At 57.2% G+C, this 15643-nt stretch overlaps 5 protein-coding genes across 5 annotated transcripts; 2 read left to right on the forward strand and 3 right to left on the reverse strand.

Annotated features, from left to right (window-relative positions):
* Positions 1–1038: 1038 nt before the first annotated feature.
* BXZ73DRAFT_105778 (phosphatidylethanolamine-binding protein) lies at positions 1039–2125 on the forward strand (the record flags this gene model as incomplete). Its single annotated transcript, XM_048016385.1, has 4 exons — positions 1039–1156; positions 1210–1311; positions 1385–1649; positions 1765–2125. The coding sequence occupies 4 exons, from the start codon at positions 1039–1041 to the stop codon at positions 2123–2125; spliced, it is 846 nt and encodes a 281-aa protein (XP_047873352.1).
* Positions 2126–2322: 197 nt separating this feature from the next.
* Positions 2323–3616, reverse strand: BXZ73DRAFT_53731 (major facilitator superfamily domain-containing protein; the record flags this gene model as incomplete). Its single annotated transcript, XM_048021060.1, has 5 exons — positions 2323–2784; positions 2838–3106; positions 3157–3203; positions 3253–3462; positions 3510–3616. Coding segments are annotated over 5 exons (1095 nt in total), but the record flags the coding sequence as incomplete, so codon positions are not given.
* Positions 3617–4120: 504 nt separating this feature from the next.
* BXZ73DRAFT_53794 (uncharacterized protein) lies at positions 4121–7113 on the reverse strand (the record flags this gene model as incomplete). The annotated part of the gene is made up of 4 exons (XM_048021068.1): positions 4121–4805; positions 4866–5108; positions 5588–5637; positions 6133–7113. 4 exons carry the CDS (start codon positions 7111–7113, stop codon positions 4121–4123), a joined length of 1959 nt encoding a protein of 652 aa, XP_047873354.1.
* Positions 7114–8041: 928 nt separating this feature from the next.
* Positions 8042–14086, forward strand: BXZ73DRAFT_105780 (uncharacterized protein; the record flags this gene model as incomplete). Its single annotated transcript, XM_048016386.1, has 17 exons — positions 8042–8209; positions 8260–8358; positions 8422–9561; positions 9618–9847; positions 9902–10139; positions 10204–10367; positions 10421–10526; positions 10582–10980; positions 11032–11328; positions 11382–12259; positions 12778–12915; positions 12968–13076; positions 13131–13309; positions 13366–13504; positions 13558–13692; positions 13756–13907; positions 13960–14086. The coding sequence occupies 17 exons, from the start codon at positions 8042–8044 to the stop codon at positions 14084–14086; spliced, it is 4698 nt and encodes a 1565-aa protein (XP_047873355.1).
* Positions 14087–15126: 1040 nt separating this feature from the next.
* Positions 15127–15612, reverse strand: BXZ73DRAFT_30551 (uncharacterized protein; the record flags this gene model as incomplete). The annotated part of the gene is made up of 1 exon (XM_048017792.1): positions 15127–15612. A coding segment is annotated over one exon (486 nt), but the record flags the coding sequence as incomplete, so codon positions are not given.
* Positions 15613–15643: the final 31 nt, after the last annotated feature.

Below are 15643 nucleotides of genomic sequence, written 5' to 3' on the forward strand. Positions count from 1 at the left end.
AGAAATCCACGGAATTGGCTTACTCCGTAATACGTTCAGTGTGTTCTCTGCTTTTGATTGTCGGGTACAAGGACTGACATCTCAGGAAGGCGCCATGGCTAAGGCAACCACACATTGATTTGCCGTGGAACGCGGGTTCCTCTTGGTTTTCACGCGCATGTCAACTCCCGTTGGGATGTCCAAGTATCTTGTATCATCATCAAATCATCCCGTTGTATATGCTCGCCACTCCTATGTCTCCCTTCAATGTACCTGATTCGCCTTGTCTGCTTTGACTTGCAGCATTCGGGACACTCCCCGCGCGATTCCTACCGATGTTGAACGGCAGCATCGCTTGATGTCCACGAGTCCGCTGAGCCCGATGGACGCTAATCTATCCTGGCAGGTGCGAGCGGACTCTTGCCCCGTCATCTCATTTCGCTTTTTCGCGAACCGTAGGGCCTATACATCGAAACCGAAAAGATATATTCAGTGGGAAAGAGCGCTCAGGTTGTCGCAACTTAGAGTGGATATGACTAGGGGTGCAAGGCATAGGGGCAACAACGGACGCTTTGGAGGGTTGGTTGGGCGCTGCATGCGTGGTGAGTGTTTATAGATAAGACTATGCGTTTCCCCGTTGCTTCCGTGTCCAAGATAAGCTACTCCGCCATTGTGGGGGGTGGAACGGCAACGCATCGAACCCGAGTATGGACGTGCGCAAATGGACTCAAAGTGCGGAGGTGCGGCTCGAAGGATACGACGGGGACGCATCGGGACCTCTCGAGGTTCGTTTTTTTTGGATGTTCTGGAATTAATGGTAACGTGAAACAGAGCGTACCTGCTAGAAAGCTTGCCCTCATGTGGCGACGGCGAGCATCGGTCTGTTGGCGATACTTTCATTCCACGTATGCATTCCGCATCGTGTCCTGCCGATCGATCTTTTATGTGTATGAACATGGTGCCCGTCCATATGTACGAATTCACGCCCAGGCATTTCGTGAATACATATATGCAACGCCAACGACGTGCCTTCGAGCGACATCTACCCCGCAAAGAGCGATGTTATCCCTTCTGTTAACAGCAGCAGCGCTTTTCGCGCTCGCCTCTGCCGCATCAGTGCCGGCGGAACTGCAGAATGTGGTCCTTGCCTTCAATCACGCGCAGATCGTCCCTGACGGTCAGCGCCAAACGTCCGAATTCATACGCCTTTGCTGACACGAACACCCACAGTGATCCCCCGTTTCGCCCCCACTGCGCTGCTGAACGTCGCTTTCCCCGACGCCGCCACAAACGCCAGCACAAACTCGACGGGGGACACCCTCCTCGCAGCACGTAAGCAGCCCCGCTCCGTCTTCCGCGTAAGCACCCCCCGACCGCTCCCCACTCACTCCCGCCCCCCTCGCAGAGATCCTCCGGCGCCCGACGGTCTCGCTCGCGCCCGCCGGCCCCGCGCTCCAAAACGGCACCTTCCTCCTCGCCATCATCGACCCGGACGTGACGCCGACGGACGGCGGCGTCCCCCAGTACCGGCACCTCCTCGCGCCCGGGCTGCAGCTCACCGGCGCGCTCTCCGCGGCCGCCACCGGACGCGCCGTCCCGCTCGCGAACACCTCTGGGGTCTTGACCGAGTACACGCCCCCCTCCGCACCCGGCGGCGCGAGTCCGCACAGGTGCGTCCGCTCTCTCTCTCTGCGTCGCGTCGCGTCGGGTTGTGGTTGGCGGTGTGCGGTCGGCTGCCGGTTGTTCGTTGGCGGTGGTGCCAACGAGGCTGACGTAGGGGCGCAGGATCGTGATGCTGCTGTACGCCCAGCCGGACAACTTCACGATGCTGGACGCGCGCACGTACGTGAACTCGAGCACGCCCGCGTCCGGCTTCGACATCGCCACGTTCGCGGCGCGGATGGGTCTCGGGCCGCCCGTCGCGGGTGCGTTCTTTTACCTCGGCCTGGACCCGCCGGCGTCGACGGCGAGCAACACGGCGAGCGCGACAGTGACGACGACGGGATCGAACACTGCGGCGAGCGGCTCTGGGACGGCTGCGGCGGGGAGCCATGCAAACGGGGCGGTGTGCGCGAGGGCGGGGGTGCTGGGGGTGCTGGTGGGGGTTGTATTGGTTATGACGGCGTTGGGGCCACTTGGAGTGTAGCCCTTACCCAATGCGACGCATGAGACAAGGATCGTGTGGGAGATGAATTATCGTGCATTATGAGTGGTCGTATTGTTTGCCCTGTGTATTATAATCCGGAAATCAGCGCGCATAAGTAGCGTGCAGGGTAGTCCTTCCTTGGATTGAACTGACATCAAAAACTCAGGGATCGTCCATTACGGTTTGTCCCGTCCGGGTTATATCTGCACATCAGTCGCCTCCGCACCCGGCGCCGCCTTCTCCACATCCCGCCGCCTCCTCTTCCCCTCATTCAGTCCATACGTCGCGTCCGTCTTCACCTCCATCTTGATCTCCCGCATCATCCACACACTCAACCACCCCAGCCCGCTGACCCCGACCATCGTAAGCCACAGCACCCTCAGGCTCTGCGCGAACGCCGCCTCCACCACCGCCCTGAGCGTGGGGTCGGGCAGCGCACGCAGCGCGGGGATCGCGGCGTACGCGATATCGGCCCCCGTAGGGAACCGCGCTGCGAAGCCGGCGGGGAGCGTGCGCGCGAGCTCGTTCTGGAGCACGGTGGACCCGATCGCGATGCCCCAGGCCTGCGCGAAGGTGCGGCAGAAGGAGAAGAACGCGAGCGCCGCGGCGGTGCGCGAGACGGGGAGCGGGGCGAGCAGGGGGAACACCGTCGCGGTGAACTGCGGTGGGGGGTGAGTGTGTGTGCACGCGCGAAGGTGGGGGGTGCACGCACGAGGAGTCCGGTGCCGACGCCGACGACGATTTGGTAGCCGACCCAGTGCCCGGTGGAAATGTCCGCGGTGAGGGTAGAGAGCAGGCCGAAGCCGACGAGTGAGAGCGACCAGGCGAGCAGAATCGCCCAGCGGTACTTTTTGAAGACGTGGACGAGGCCGCCCGCGGTGAATGCGAAGGGTGACATAGTGAGCGCGAGTGGAAGGAACATGACGCTTGACCGGAGCGGAGACGCGCCGTGGCAGGCCTGAAAGTATACAGGCATGTAGTCTGCGCTGTGCGTCAGTGCGTGTCGCGGTGAGCAGCCAGAGGGTGCGCACAGAACACTGAGAGGCTGGTGATTCCGTGGAAGAACGTCCCCAGTAGCCTACATCGCGGTCAGTGAAAAGAAAGGACACAAAACGTTTGGCGCGTACCCGGCGACCGTCGTTCTGTTGTTGACCACTTGCCACGGAATGCTTGCTTCCTTCGGCACAATCCACTCGTAGGCGAAGAACACAGCAATGAGGATGAAGCCGGGGATGATAGTGCCCAACACATGTGCCGAGTCCCACGGATATCGCACACCTGCCCACGTCACCCCGATGAGCGCAGCGGTAGTCCCGGAAATGAAGATCAAGTTGCCACTTCAAAGCCATCAGTACACACAAAGCGAGAGTGAGACAGAACGTACAAAACATCCAAGCGCTTCAGCTTCTCCTTGACATCTCCTGGGGGTGTACGGACCCTCAACAAGATGAGTGTTATGACAAAGGCAAATCCGATGAGCGGGAAGCTGAGATCTCAGGGGAGTTGAGCGTGACTTCGGCGACGAAAGCGACGAACGAATGGTTAAACAACGATTAGTTGCGTAGAAGAGGTGAGCTGGTATGAAGTCGCTCAGCGTTCCCGTCATCTGTCCGAGAGAGGAGCTCCGTCGGAGCTTTGTGGGCGCGGCGATGGTCATGGTGTGGGGATGAGCCGGTACACGGTGAGTACGCACTTGGCTGGATTTATGATGGCGTCGACTCGCTGAGCCGTCGATCCAACTTGTGTATACGTGTTTATACTGCGAATAATAATAAGATAGAAAGGGTAGAGTATCTTGAGACGCGACACGTGACAGCACGTGCACTGATGTCGCAGCCTACAATTTCCGGTTGCCTGGCGACGAGTCAGTTTATGCCACATTGCCATGCCACGATGCGTTCGCTGATGATATGCGTACCTATAGATAACAGAAGCGTAGCTTAGCAGTCTGTCTCGTTCAGCGATATTAGAACGACGTACAGCAGCTGGCCAGAATCAGATGTCAGCAGCGGGGGCACCTTCCACTCCCCAGTTGGCGACCACAATGCCAAAGAACCCAGGAAGCCGATGGAACAAGTCCATGCTAGCCGCGACGTCCCTCTTCGACAGCGATGCTCGGCACGAACGACAGAGGCAACCTTTGAAGCTGTTGATCCAGTCCGACCTCGGCGTGGTAGGATTCAGATGGTATAGCACGTCGTTGATGACGAACTCTGCCCGGTCGTAGAGCTCCGACCTGCATTCCGGGCGGTCAGGGCAGTCCGGACCGGGGCCACAGAGCGACGTTGCGGCATCGCCCTCAGCCTTCATCAACTCCAGCTTGGCTTCGAGGCACGTCGCGAGGTCTTCGGTCGAGAGACGCTCCATCGCGCCGTCGCTGCGCTCGAAACCCGCGAGGAGCTCCCGCGGAGGGAGGAGGCAGCACTCCAGGAACGCGGCGGGAAGCAGCCAGTTTGCGCCCGTGAGTCTCGCGATGTTCATCACGGCGATGGCCGCGGTGCCCTTGAAGCTTCTCGGCACTTTCTCCCTCGAGGGCGAGCACCAGACGGTCCAGGAAGAAGTGTAGTACTCGCCGAGGCGCTTGGTGAGGTGGGCGACGAGCGTCTTCATCTCGTACTTGTGGCCCAGGCGTATGCCAGCGCTGATGTCCCACATCTCCAACGGTCCAGCGATGTGTACGCTAGATCAACGAGGACATTCAGCATCATAGCAGAGGCTGAGCCGGCGCGCGTCCACGCACCAGTCTTTCGGGAGCACCAACCGGAGCATTCGCCGAACATCGTCCGCAGAGTCTTGGAGTGCGACAATATTGGTAGTGTCGGGAGAGGAGGGGATCGCAGGGAGGGAGAACATATCTTTGAAGACGGGGGACGCATTGGCGAGGACCCCTTTGTAGACTCGGAACTCGACGGCTTCTGCCACCAAGGTGATGCTCCCGTCCTCGTACCAGAACTCGTCGTCTTTCACCCTTGCTGCTGCGCCGCTGCTGAGGTCTGGGGCCGTGGAGGAGATGCCTGCGCCGTCGTCTGCACCATCAGATTGCCGCGGCTGTTTGCGGGCTCCAGAGTTCGACATGAAGCCGTGTTGAGAAACAGGATAGAGGGTGGACAGGACTGAGGAGAGATGGGGGACACGGAAGCGTCGATGCATCAGCAAAACGAGCATCAGCAAAACGAGGGGTGGCCGAACGAGCGCTGTGGCGCCCGGCGAAAGCGGATGATGTCAGCTCGGCAGACGCCGGACATCATCGGACCAGATGCCCAATGATCGGACACGATCAAGTTGCGTCTTGTAGGGTTCTGCTCGAGCGGTGATAATCTGGCAAGATGTTTGTTGAGAGAGCACTAGGGAGCTAGATGTCATATGATATATGCAACTCGTTCTGTAGGGATACCTTGTTTCTTCAAGCTAAGAAGGATCTGCAGGACGTCCAAGTTAACGGCGGCACTGGTATTGTCCCACATACGCAGACGCCCGCGTGCTTGCTTTCGTCGCACCCTCACCCTTCGTACCTACGTCGCGCATCCTCGAATATCTCCCCGGGGCTTTAAAGATGTCGGGCCCCGTCACTGCATCAGTGCCTGAACGCGTCTTGTTACGGTAGTCACAATTTCTACCGTGCATAGGTACTAAGCTTGCGACTTCGGAGAAGACGTACGTACGGTTATATGCATGAAAAATACAGCTACAGAGACACCGCGATTGCAAGTAGTTACTAGAAACGCAGTCGGGACTAGTGATGCATAAACTAGACTCACTCGCTCAATAAACGATCAAGGAAAATATCACCTGGAACGCCGAGCATGGTGTCAAGCCTACGGGAGAAAAGGGGCTTCAGAGGTTGAACGGTCGAGCGACGAAAGCCGAAACTCGCCTGTACGCCCCTCCCGATCTCACTCCTCCGCGCTTCCTTATGAACGGCGCCCCCATCCATCAACGGATATCCCAAAGCTCTCCGGTATATATTCAAAGGCCAGTTCACACGTCAACTTCTCCCCGGAACGAACCTCGTCGATGCAGCTCGAGCAAAGCTCACGGTCGGCCCAGGCGAGAAGGGCCTCCCTCGGCTCGGTGGGATCTCGAAGGGCAACAAGGTGCTGGGAGAGCCCCTGCAGGTCATCTCGCTTCCCGCGCAACGCGGTGGTGCATTCATCAAAAATGCGGCGCGTGCAGAGGAGGGAGCAGGACTTGTCCAAGATGCACCCGTAGAATGCCGTCTCGAACACCAGGAGGTGCGATCGGCCGCCAACGCACGATGCGAGGTCCTCCGGGGATAGATGTTCCACCGTGCCGTCACCGCGCGTGAAGCCAGCGAGAAGTTCCTCCGTCGGGAGCCGGAGGCATTCCATGAACGCTGCGGGAAGCATCCAAGTGTCCCCAGTGAGACCCGCGAGGTTGACGACGGCGATTGCGGCAGAGCCTCTGAGGCGTTCGGGATATGCTTGTCTTTGAGGGGAGCTCCACACCGACCAGTGCCGCGTGTAGTACTGGCCAAGGCGCGAGACGAGGTTATTTGCGAGCACGGTCATCTGGTACTTGTGGCCAAGCCGGATGCCCGCGCTGATGTCCTGCATGTCGAGATCTTCGAGGACGTAGGAACTAGGACAGGGATGCACTGAGAGGGGGAGGAACGCCGAAAATGAGAAGACGTACCAGTGCTTCGGCATAACCAGTCGGAGGATCCGAACCACATCGTCGGCAGAGTCATGCAGCTCGACGACGGGACAGCCGTAGACGGTGGTGGTAGAAGACGGAGGGGGTGCGGGGAGGGCGAACATGTCTTCGAACACTTGCGACGCGTTCGCGAGGATACCCTTGTAGACCCGAAACTCAACGCCCCCTACAATGAGCACGATGCTCCCATCCTCGAACCAGAACTCTGCATCCCTCACTCTTCCCGTCTCCGCTCTCTCCAGGTCGCTCGTGCCACCAGTGTCCTCCGCGTCTCCAGAAAGGCGTGGCCGCTTGCGAGGCTGAGTGGTCGTCATGATGCTGCGTCAAGTAAGTGATGCGAGAGAAGATTGACAAAGTGCATATATGAAAGACACTTACATCACGAAAACGGCGGCGAAGTGGTAAGACGCCTGAGACTTCCCTATCTAGAAAGTGACGTAATCACTTCCTGATGCCATTATAATGCCTTGTAAGAGCCCCCAATCATACGGCTCGGGGCGATTCTTGTATCAGTTCGGCGTGCCCTTGCATGTACGTTGACATATCTCGATAATATGACGCTCTCCCTGTAAGTTACTTGTAAGATCCGATAAATATAGGGTGGAGGTGGCAACGCTAGGTCAAGCCTTCTGTATGCTAGAAGAAAATACCGAGGTTTTGAACGAGCTTACCGGACATCGTAACACATTGAGCATGTGTCTGTTATTATTGCGGACCTACCGCGCACCCATTATGCCATGTGGTCGTTGGCGTCTATAACCGGCGCCGTCGCTCGACGCGTCGCGAGCGCAGCTTGCGACGATACGTCGTGGACGTTGACTACATCCTCCACAACCCTTACCTTCCACACTCCTCGCTGCTCTGTCACCTCTCATTCATCAGCCATCCTGTTCTAAGTTCTCGAATCTCTGCCCTTTCCGACTCCTTCCACCAGCTTACCACGGCATTCCTCGCTCTCGGCTTCTGGCCGCAATCTGGTCGAACCTCTTGCACTTCGCATCTGCGGACTCCCGGCCCATTGAAGACGGTATTTTTGGCGGTGTTTGATCATCGGTACGATGTCGCTGTTACAGGATAGAGAAATTCTTGCTCATATACTCGTCGATGCAGTTTGGGCAGTCCCGCAGCAAGAGGTGAAGTTGTAGCCTCGTGGAATACGTCATCCTTACTGGCTCTTTGCGTGGTATGCATATTACCTTTGGTTGGAAGCAATGTTCTGAGCTTCTTCGTGCATCAGTCAACATGTTTCGATGCTGGTGCGGAAGAACCTTCCTCCAGAAAAAAACCCTCTCCGCGCACAAGTCACACTGCTCGGTCGTCTTGGCCGCTTCAACCGAGTCGCATGAAGCTGCTCTACGACATGCGGAGAGTCGCCCCACGAAGAGAGCCCGCTTCACCATCAAAGCTCCGGTAAGTTAGCTTGATTTTGAAAACCATCACGCACTCACTTTCCTTTCCAGCCCTGGGCTCAGCGAACACGGGATACCGCAACTACTATAACGCAAGAGCAGGCACGCTTAGACTGGAGTCAGGTTTTGGGAGAGGTTTTGGAGAACGAAGTACGTATTTTTGGTGTGATGAGCGCGAGGTCATCGTTGACTCATAACCACGGTACTTCACAGACTGGACTCGATCAAGTACCTCAAGTAGCTGAGGTTGAGGTGGCGCCAGTCGATGACGACGTTGCAGGCCCAAGTTCCCGTTTTGGTCGTCGCATACGGCCAACCTGGAAGCTCCGTGACGCTCTTCCCGAAGAACCGGGTGTGGAAGTTGACGAGGGCACCCACGACGACCACGACGATCGTGCTCTTCCCCGACCGCGGTTCATTCTCCTCGCAACGCAGTACATAAGAACGAAAGTGAACACCTTCTCGCTCCGACGGTTCTACAAGAGACCCCCTCGCCGCACTCCTCAAGTGTCTCATACCCTCGGCGCGCGTCCAGGAGGCACGCCCGGTCTGAACCTTCCGAGCCAGCGTCAAATCTCCGACATCATCTTCCCCTTCCCCAATATCAGCTCTTTCCGTTTCGCATGGCATTCTTCTGGCGCATCTGCGTCGAACAAGAAGACTCGGGCAGATCGTGGGCGGCTTCGGAAGATGCTACTTGGGAAGGACTTCAAGAACGAGGACATCGCGGACACCGACTTCGACAAAATCGAGGAGATACTCTCCGGAGACGCTGATATTGGAGAGCTCTCGCTCGACGCACGGCAGGGATGGCGGAAGACGCCTCTGACCGTTGGCGTCCCCAGCGGTAAGAAACCAACCCAGGCTTCCCGACGGGAGGCCGCAACCGTTCGCCGCCGCATCAACCGACATGAACCTTTCGGCGATGTACCCGCTGCTCGTCCCGTACCTGGCTTTCATCTCCCCCCGATCGATTTCTATCACAAGAGTGTTTGCGACGTCATCCGGTCGACGATGTCGTCCGATCCAGCTTCCGCAGAGTTCGTCTTCGACCCCTTCCTCGTCGAGAAACTTCCGCCTGGCTCCTCCAAACCCGAGCGCGTTTATGGAGAGCTATACAACTCGTCGGCATTTGTTCAAGAGGACCTTCGCCTTCAAAACTCTCCGCCAATTCCCGGGTGCCCCCATCCTCGTTGTATCGTCGCCCTCATGTTCGCTTCAGATGCGACAGTGGTTACGCAGTTTGGGAACAGCAAGGTATGGCCGGGCTACATGTACTTCGGCAACCAGTCGAAGTACACGCGAGCGCGGCCGTCTGCTCATGCTGCACATCATGTGGCTTACTTTCCCGAGGTGGGTTCACGTTGAATTATGGTATCACACCGCGCTGACTACATATTTCTCACAAGCTGCCGCCGCACGTTCAAGACTTCTTCAGGCAACTGAACGAGGGGAAGTCCATGAATGCAGCTCTGTTGACTCATTGTCGGCGAGAGCTCTTTCACAGCGCATGGAGTTGTCTCCTTGACGACGAGTTTTTGGATGCGTACCAGAATGGCATCGTGGTGGAGTGCTACGATGGTGTGACTCGACGCCTTTTCCCTCGGATTTTTACTTACTCGGGCGATTATCCAGAGAAGTAAGCAGCGTTATTAATCGAATGCTGCCCTCAACTGACGACATCCTTTCACAGGATGCTCATAGCCACATTACGCGACAAGGGACAGTGCCCTTGCCCCCACTGTTTGATACGTTTCGATAAGATCCACCAATTAGGCACCACAAGTGATCGCGAGACCAGGATCTTGAGTGCGCGTATGGACACCGAGCAACACCAGGCACTCGTAACTCAGGCACGCCACCGCATCTACGAAGACGGTTATGTAGTAGATTCAGACCGAGTAGAAGGGCTCCTCCGGCAAGAGTCTATGGTTCCGACGCAGGCAGGTAGTTCTTGTTGATGAACATAGCATATTCTCATCGTAGACAACACAGAACGCGTTTCATCGGCTCTCAAAGTTCGGTTTCAATATCCAGAAAGCGTTGGTTGTCGACCAGATGCACGAGTTCGAGCTCGGTGTGTGGAAGGCGTTGTTCAAGCACCTCGTTCGCATCCTCGACAGCCTCCCTGGGGACGCTATTCATGTCATGAATTCCCGGTACGTACGGTATCTGTGACGTGGTGATATCTTTCTGAGGCAATACTTGTTAGCTTCCGACAGGTTCCCAGCTTCGGGGCAGCGACAATACACAAATTCTGTGGCAATGTCTGTGAGCTCAAGCACATGGCTGCTCGTGATCTCGAAGATATCCTTCAGGTGTGCGGTGTCTTTGACCAAACGTCAATATCAGCGCTGATACCCGCCATGGTAGACCATCATTCCGTGTATCGAAGGACTGCTACCACCGAGCACAAATGAGTCCGTTCTCACCCTGCTCTTTGTCTGCGCGTATTGGCACGCGCTGGCCAAGATGCGCCTCCATTCTGATTCCTCCCTCGATCTCCTTGACGATACAACGGCTCTCCTCGGCCACGAAATGCGTTATTTCGCCGCCATCACATGTCCTCAGTTCGATGCGCGGGAGACTGCAGCTGAATACCAAGCTCGAAGAAGAGCGGAGGAGCGCAGAAACCCCACATCGATAGCCGCCAATGACGGACGAAGGCTTCGCTTGTTCACTGCTATCAACACGATCAAGTTCCACTTCCTCGGCGAGTATGTTTCGATAATTCGTGAGCTCGGGACTACAGATTCGTTTACAACTGAGATTGTATGTGGAACCCTCTTTCACGAGTTCCCGCCGCTTACTGAGGTTCTATAGAATGAACTATCACATCGAGAAGTGAAGGCCAGACGTCAGCGCACAAATAACGTGAATCCGGATGGACAGCTTGTCAAGCTCGACGCCTACGAGAACCGCCTTCGACTCATGGCGGAGGGGCTGAGATCTGTCGGAGTCGAAGACATCCCGGGTCTGGCCAACCATGCTCGCGACACGGCACAGGACGCCCAGAACCCTCTCTCCACTGAAGCTCATCACGATGTTGCGGAGTCGGAGAAGAATCCGGTTGATGTTCGCGACTGGAAGGAATGCAACCCGCACGACGTCGCTATTCAGGTACGCCCCTATCGATACCGAAGGAGGCACGTAACTGATTACCCTTCTCTTAGTCCTTCATGACACTGCTGCTTGATCATCTACGCCAACGTCTCTCATCCAAGTTCCCAGCTCTGGACGACCCTGCAGTTCCAGTGATCCTTCGTCAAGAAAGAATATACAAGCACGAGATCATGCGCATCAACTACACGACTTATGACGTTCGCCGCGATCAGGATATTCTCCATCCCAAAGCGGGCAAGGCCGATGTCGTCGTGGCCATGGGCGACTCGGCTGATGACCCTCCCGACTCCCGTACCGACTCTAGTCCGCTTCCCTGGCTCTACGCTCGTGTACTGGGCATCTACCACGCGAATGTCTGTGTGCCCGGACCTCGAGGCGTTCAGGGCCCAGAACGAGTAGACTTCCTCCATGTTCGGTGGTTCCGCACTGATCCCTTCACAGCACATGGCGCGCTAGCGCGACGACTAGAGCGGATTCAATACATATCACATACCGAAGACACTCCAGCGTTCGGCCTTGTCGATCCGGCGAGTGTCATTCGCGTATGCCATCTTATCCCTGCATTCCATCACCAGCGTACCACGGAGTACCTCTCCGCTTCATCGGCACGGGATCATCGAGAAGGGGACTGGCGGTACTACTATGTCAACAGGCACATCGTCATCTTCGCTCCGATGCTTCATCTCACTGACTTCTGTGACAGGTTTGTTGACCGGGATATGTTCACCCGGCATGCGGGCTGCGGGCTAGGTCACTTGCCACGCCTCAAGGCCGAGACTATCGAGACTATACTCAAGGAAGGATTCAACGCCGATGAGCCAGTCCCAGAGCAGCTTGCTCCCGATCAGCAATCTGACAATCAACAACCACAGCTCGGTCCCCTGAACATTGCGCTAGACAACATGGCTGATGATAGCTCGTCGGACACGTCAGAGGAACATGAACCTGGATTGGAAGCGTCCATGGATGCGACAAGCGAAGGAACAGGCCGCCGCAATGAACGTCGCAACTTGTTTTAGCGTCACAAGCTGTCACGTTCGTGTACTTGCACCGTCTCTGTGGTTTGCTGGTGGCTCATTCCGTGTCACCGTCGCCCGACATTTATAAAGCTCTGATGCCATGGCCCCACCGTCTCTTCATTCGTTTTTCATTCCCTTTTTCGCACTTCCCCTCTGGGTCACACATGACCCGTTCTACCGCCACGGCAGGCTCGTCGGCTTCACATACCCATTCTCCCTCCACGCAGTCGGGAACACGCACTTCAACCTCTTCTCTGAGACCTCACCGCCGTGGCCGCAACGACAGCACCAGCAGTGACAGCGACAGTGAAACGGAACCGTTGTGCCGCCCTCGTCAGCGCCGCAAGCTTTCCGAGCTCACTGAGAGGCAAGTCTTGTTCGATCTCACAGTGTTCTTGTGCATCCTAGAGCTGATGTCTTGTTTCAGCGAGCGGATGGATCGTGCCCTCGCCTCCACTGGAGCTGCAATGGGGCTGATGGCCGATCTCTTCCGCGATTTCCAGGCTATCATCGACATCGGCGTCAGTGCCAATCCTAACACTCCTTCGTCAAGCAGGAGTCGCTCGTAAGTCTCTTAGTCACATCCCCTCTTCGCACGGGCTAACATTGCAGTACAGCCAGCAGAAGCTTCTCGACCTCTTCGAGTGCCTGATCAGCATGGCGCCTTGGATTCCGGACGAGTTGGCTAAGCGGGGGCCTCATGGCAGCTTCGAAGTCGCCCGTAAGGTCAGTCAGCAGTCACCTTTTACGGCGTAATGGTGGCTCTAACATGTATTCTAGCTCGATGCTGGCCGTCAGGCAGTCCGCGCTACAGATCTGCATGAGACAAAGAAGCAGATCTGCTGCTGGGATGTGTTCACACCTCCGCTAGACCAGAATTCCAAGGACGGCCGCGGTTTCTATCACGATCGATGCGGAGAGCTCTTATGCCCTCCCGATTACAACTGGAGTGACCCCACGTGCGTGCGTCGCCGTCCGATTATCTGTAGCCTCGCTAACTGTGTTACTTCTCCAGCGTTCAAACCGGGATCCGCGCGCACAGCGACAAATACATCATCGGGCCAGGTGACCTCCCTCGCCTGCTGTGGCGCGACGAGACCGTCGACGAGAACAACCTCCACAAGGGATTCTGTATGGGCGACCTACTACTCAAGGTAAACCTCGGTGCTTTCCAGTACCTCATACCTCACTCACGCCCCCGCGGTAGGCTGGTCGTTCAGTTCTCATCGGGCCGCGCTCTGCCATGAAGACAAGGTTCACGCGAGCTGCACGCAAGCCGAAGGCGAGGATATACAATGTCCGATCAATCACCCCTGCGTTCATTGCTTATACAGCAGTTCTTGTACGTCGTTGGAACCATTGTACCAGTGCCTCGTTTGCGCACTACCTGATCACTGGCATGCAGGTTCACTATGCACTATCCTCTCAGGACGGTTTCGGGAATGGTTCCTCTCCCCGCTCTTTCCAGTATGAGCTATTTTACCACACCGTTGTTCGACAGATCGAGACTTCCATGTTGGACGAGGAGAGGGAGCATTTGCTGGCTTGGTGGACAAAGTACGTTATCGCTCTCGTCATCTGTGTGGATCATACTAATATTGCACGCTAGGGAGTGTCTTGGAGAGCAATGGGATGACGACGAGAACGACACCAGCAGCCATGAGGGTGATTGCCGTCCCTCAATGGCGTCGCGCATGGCTGCTCAGGGCAAGGCAAGGAAGCGTGCGTCTGTGTAATGCCTGGGGCCCATGCGGCAGGTCACAGGATCCGTAGCTGCTCGCTGGTCGAGCTTGGTAGATGTACCTTAGCCTCGACTCTAATGCATGCCACTCTCATTGTGCTTTGTTGTGAGAGTCCGTAAATATTGGGTTTTCATTCATTATCCCGAAACTCCGGGCCACACTGGGGCAACGCTGGGGACTCTACCTATGCACTACCAACCCCTTGCAAATCTCCGCCAATATACGTAGTCATTGGGTTACTAACCATGTACACAACACTACTGTAAGACAGGATGGATTATAAGCTTGCACCATCTCTGATAGCGTGCATGGTGCGCAATACTTAGGTACATTGGGAGAGTATTGGCACGTGATTTCAAGCTTCAAGCGTGCATGATAGTGGCACTATCAAGCGCTGTAATATTGCATCTATTCCATTTGTTACAAGTACCTTCCTTCGGATTATGTACAGATCTCTAGCCGTGGCAATCCCTGCTGAAAACCGCCCCTTTTTCGTGATGTAAGAGGAGAGGCGAGGGGACCTTATTATTATTATTATTATTATTCTCAACCTATCCCCGTGCGTCACAAAAGGTGCACATGTAACAACACGGCTAAGGTACTATCCCGCGTTCGTTTGACGCCCGAGTGGGCACGGGACCACGCCCGTAGGCAGTTGTGGACTTCAACCCTCGGGCCGAGGGCGCCCGGCACCCCCTGATGCGAGCGCGCGTGTTCCGAAACCAGAGTCCGCCGAGAAAAAGTCCGTGCGCTTCTTGGCCCCCGCGGTCCGGCCTTAACCTATTACCCGCTGTTCTACGGAGATCACCTTGGGGCGTGCGCGGCTTTATACGCGCCAGCATCCCCCTGGGCCCAGAAGTCCGGTCCGCGTTTGCTGAAGCCCTATGCGCTCTTGGCACGCGGCTTGAGGGGCGAGGTTTGGTCCGCCCGCGCGCCGTTCTTCGGCCGGCGGCGGGGGCAGGTGGGGGAATACGAGGGGTGCGCTCCCGCGCACACCACGCACTTTGCCACGTGGGGCGCTTGGCGAGGCGCTCATGGTGGTGGGTGTGGTGCGCGCCCGCGCAGTATCCGCACGCCGGAGGCGCACGGCACCGGAGCGCCGCGTGCCCGAACTGTTGGCAGTTCGAGCACTGGATGGGGCGGTCGGGGACGCGCGCGAGGACGCACGCGCGCGGGCCGATGTCGAAGGAGAGCCGTGACCCGTTGAGGGCGCGCAGCGTCTTGAAGTCCTCATCGTCGATGACGTCGACGAAGAGGGTGGCGGTGGTGGAGTCCGCGGCATGGGGGCCCCATCGGACGGAGGTGGCGGTGTCGGGGAGGAGCGCGCAGCCGTCGGACCACGCGGTGCTGCCGGAGCGGGTGATGGCGTCCTGGAGGACGCTGAGGGGGGAGAGCTCGACGAGGGAGCCGTCGTCGGCGAACGCGGTCCGCTCGACGTGGTGGAAGAGGACTGAGGCCCGGTTGACGTACCTCGAGGCGCGCATGGGCACCGCGAGGAGTCCGCTGAGCGCGGTCTGGAGGGCTGCAGCCTGGGCGTCCCAGTCCGCAGGC

Source organism: Epithele typhae, assembly GCF_022376455.1.
Source record: "Epithele typhae strain CBS 203.58 chromosome Unknown BXZ73scaffold_71, whole genome shotgun sequence".
Lineage (NCBI taxonomy): Eukaryota > Fungi > Basidiomycota > Agaricomycetes > Polyporales > Epitheliaceae > Epithele > Epithele typhae.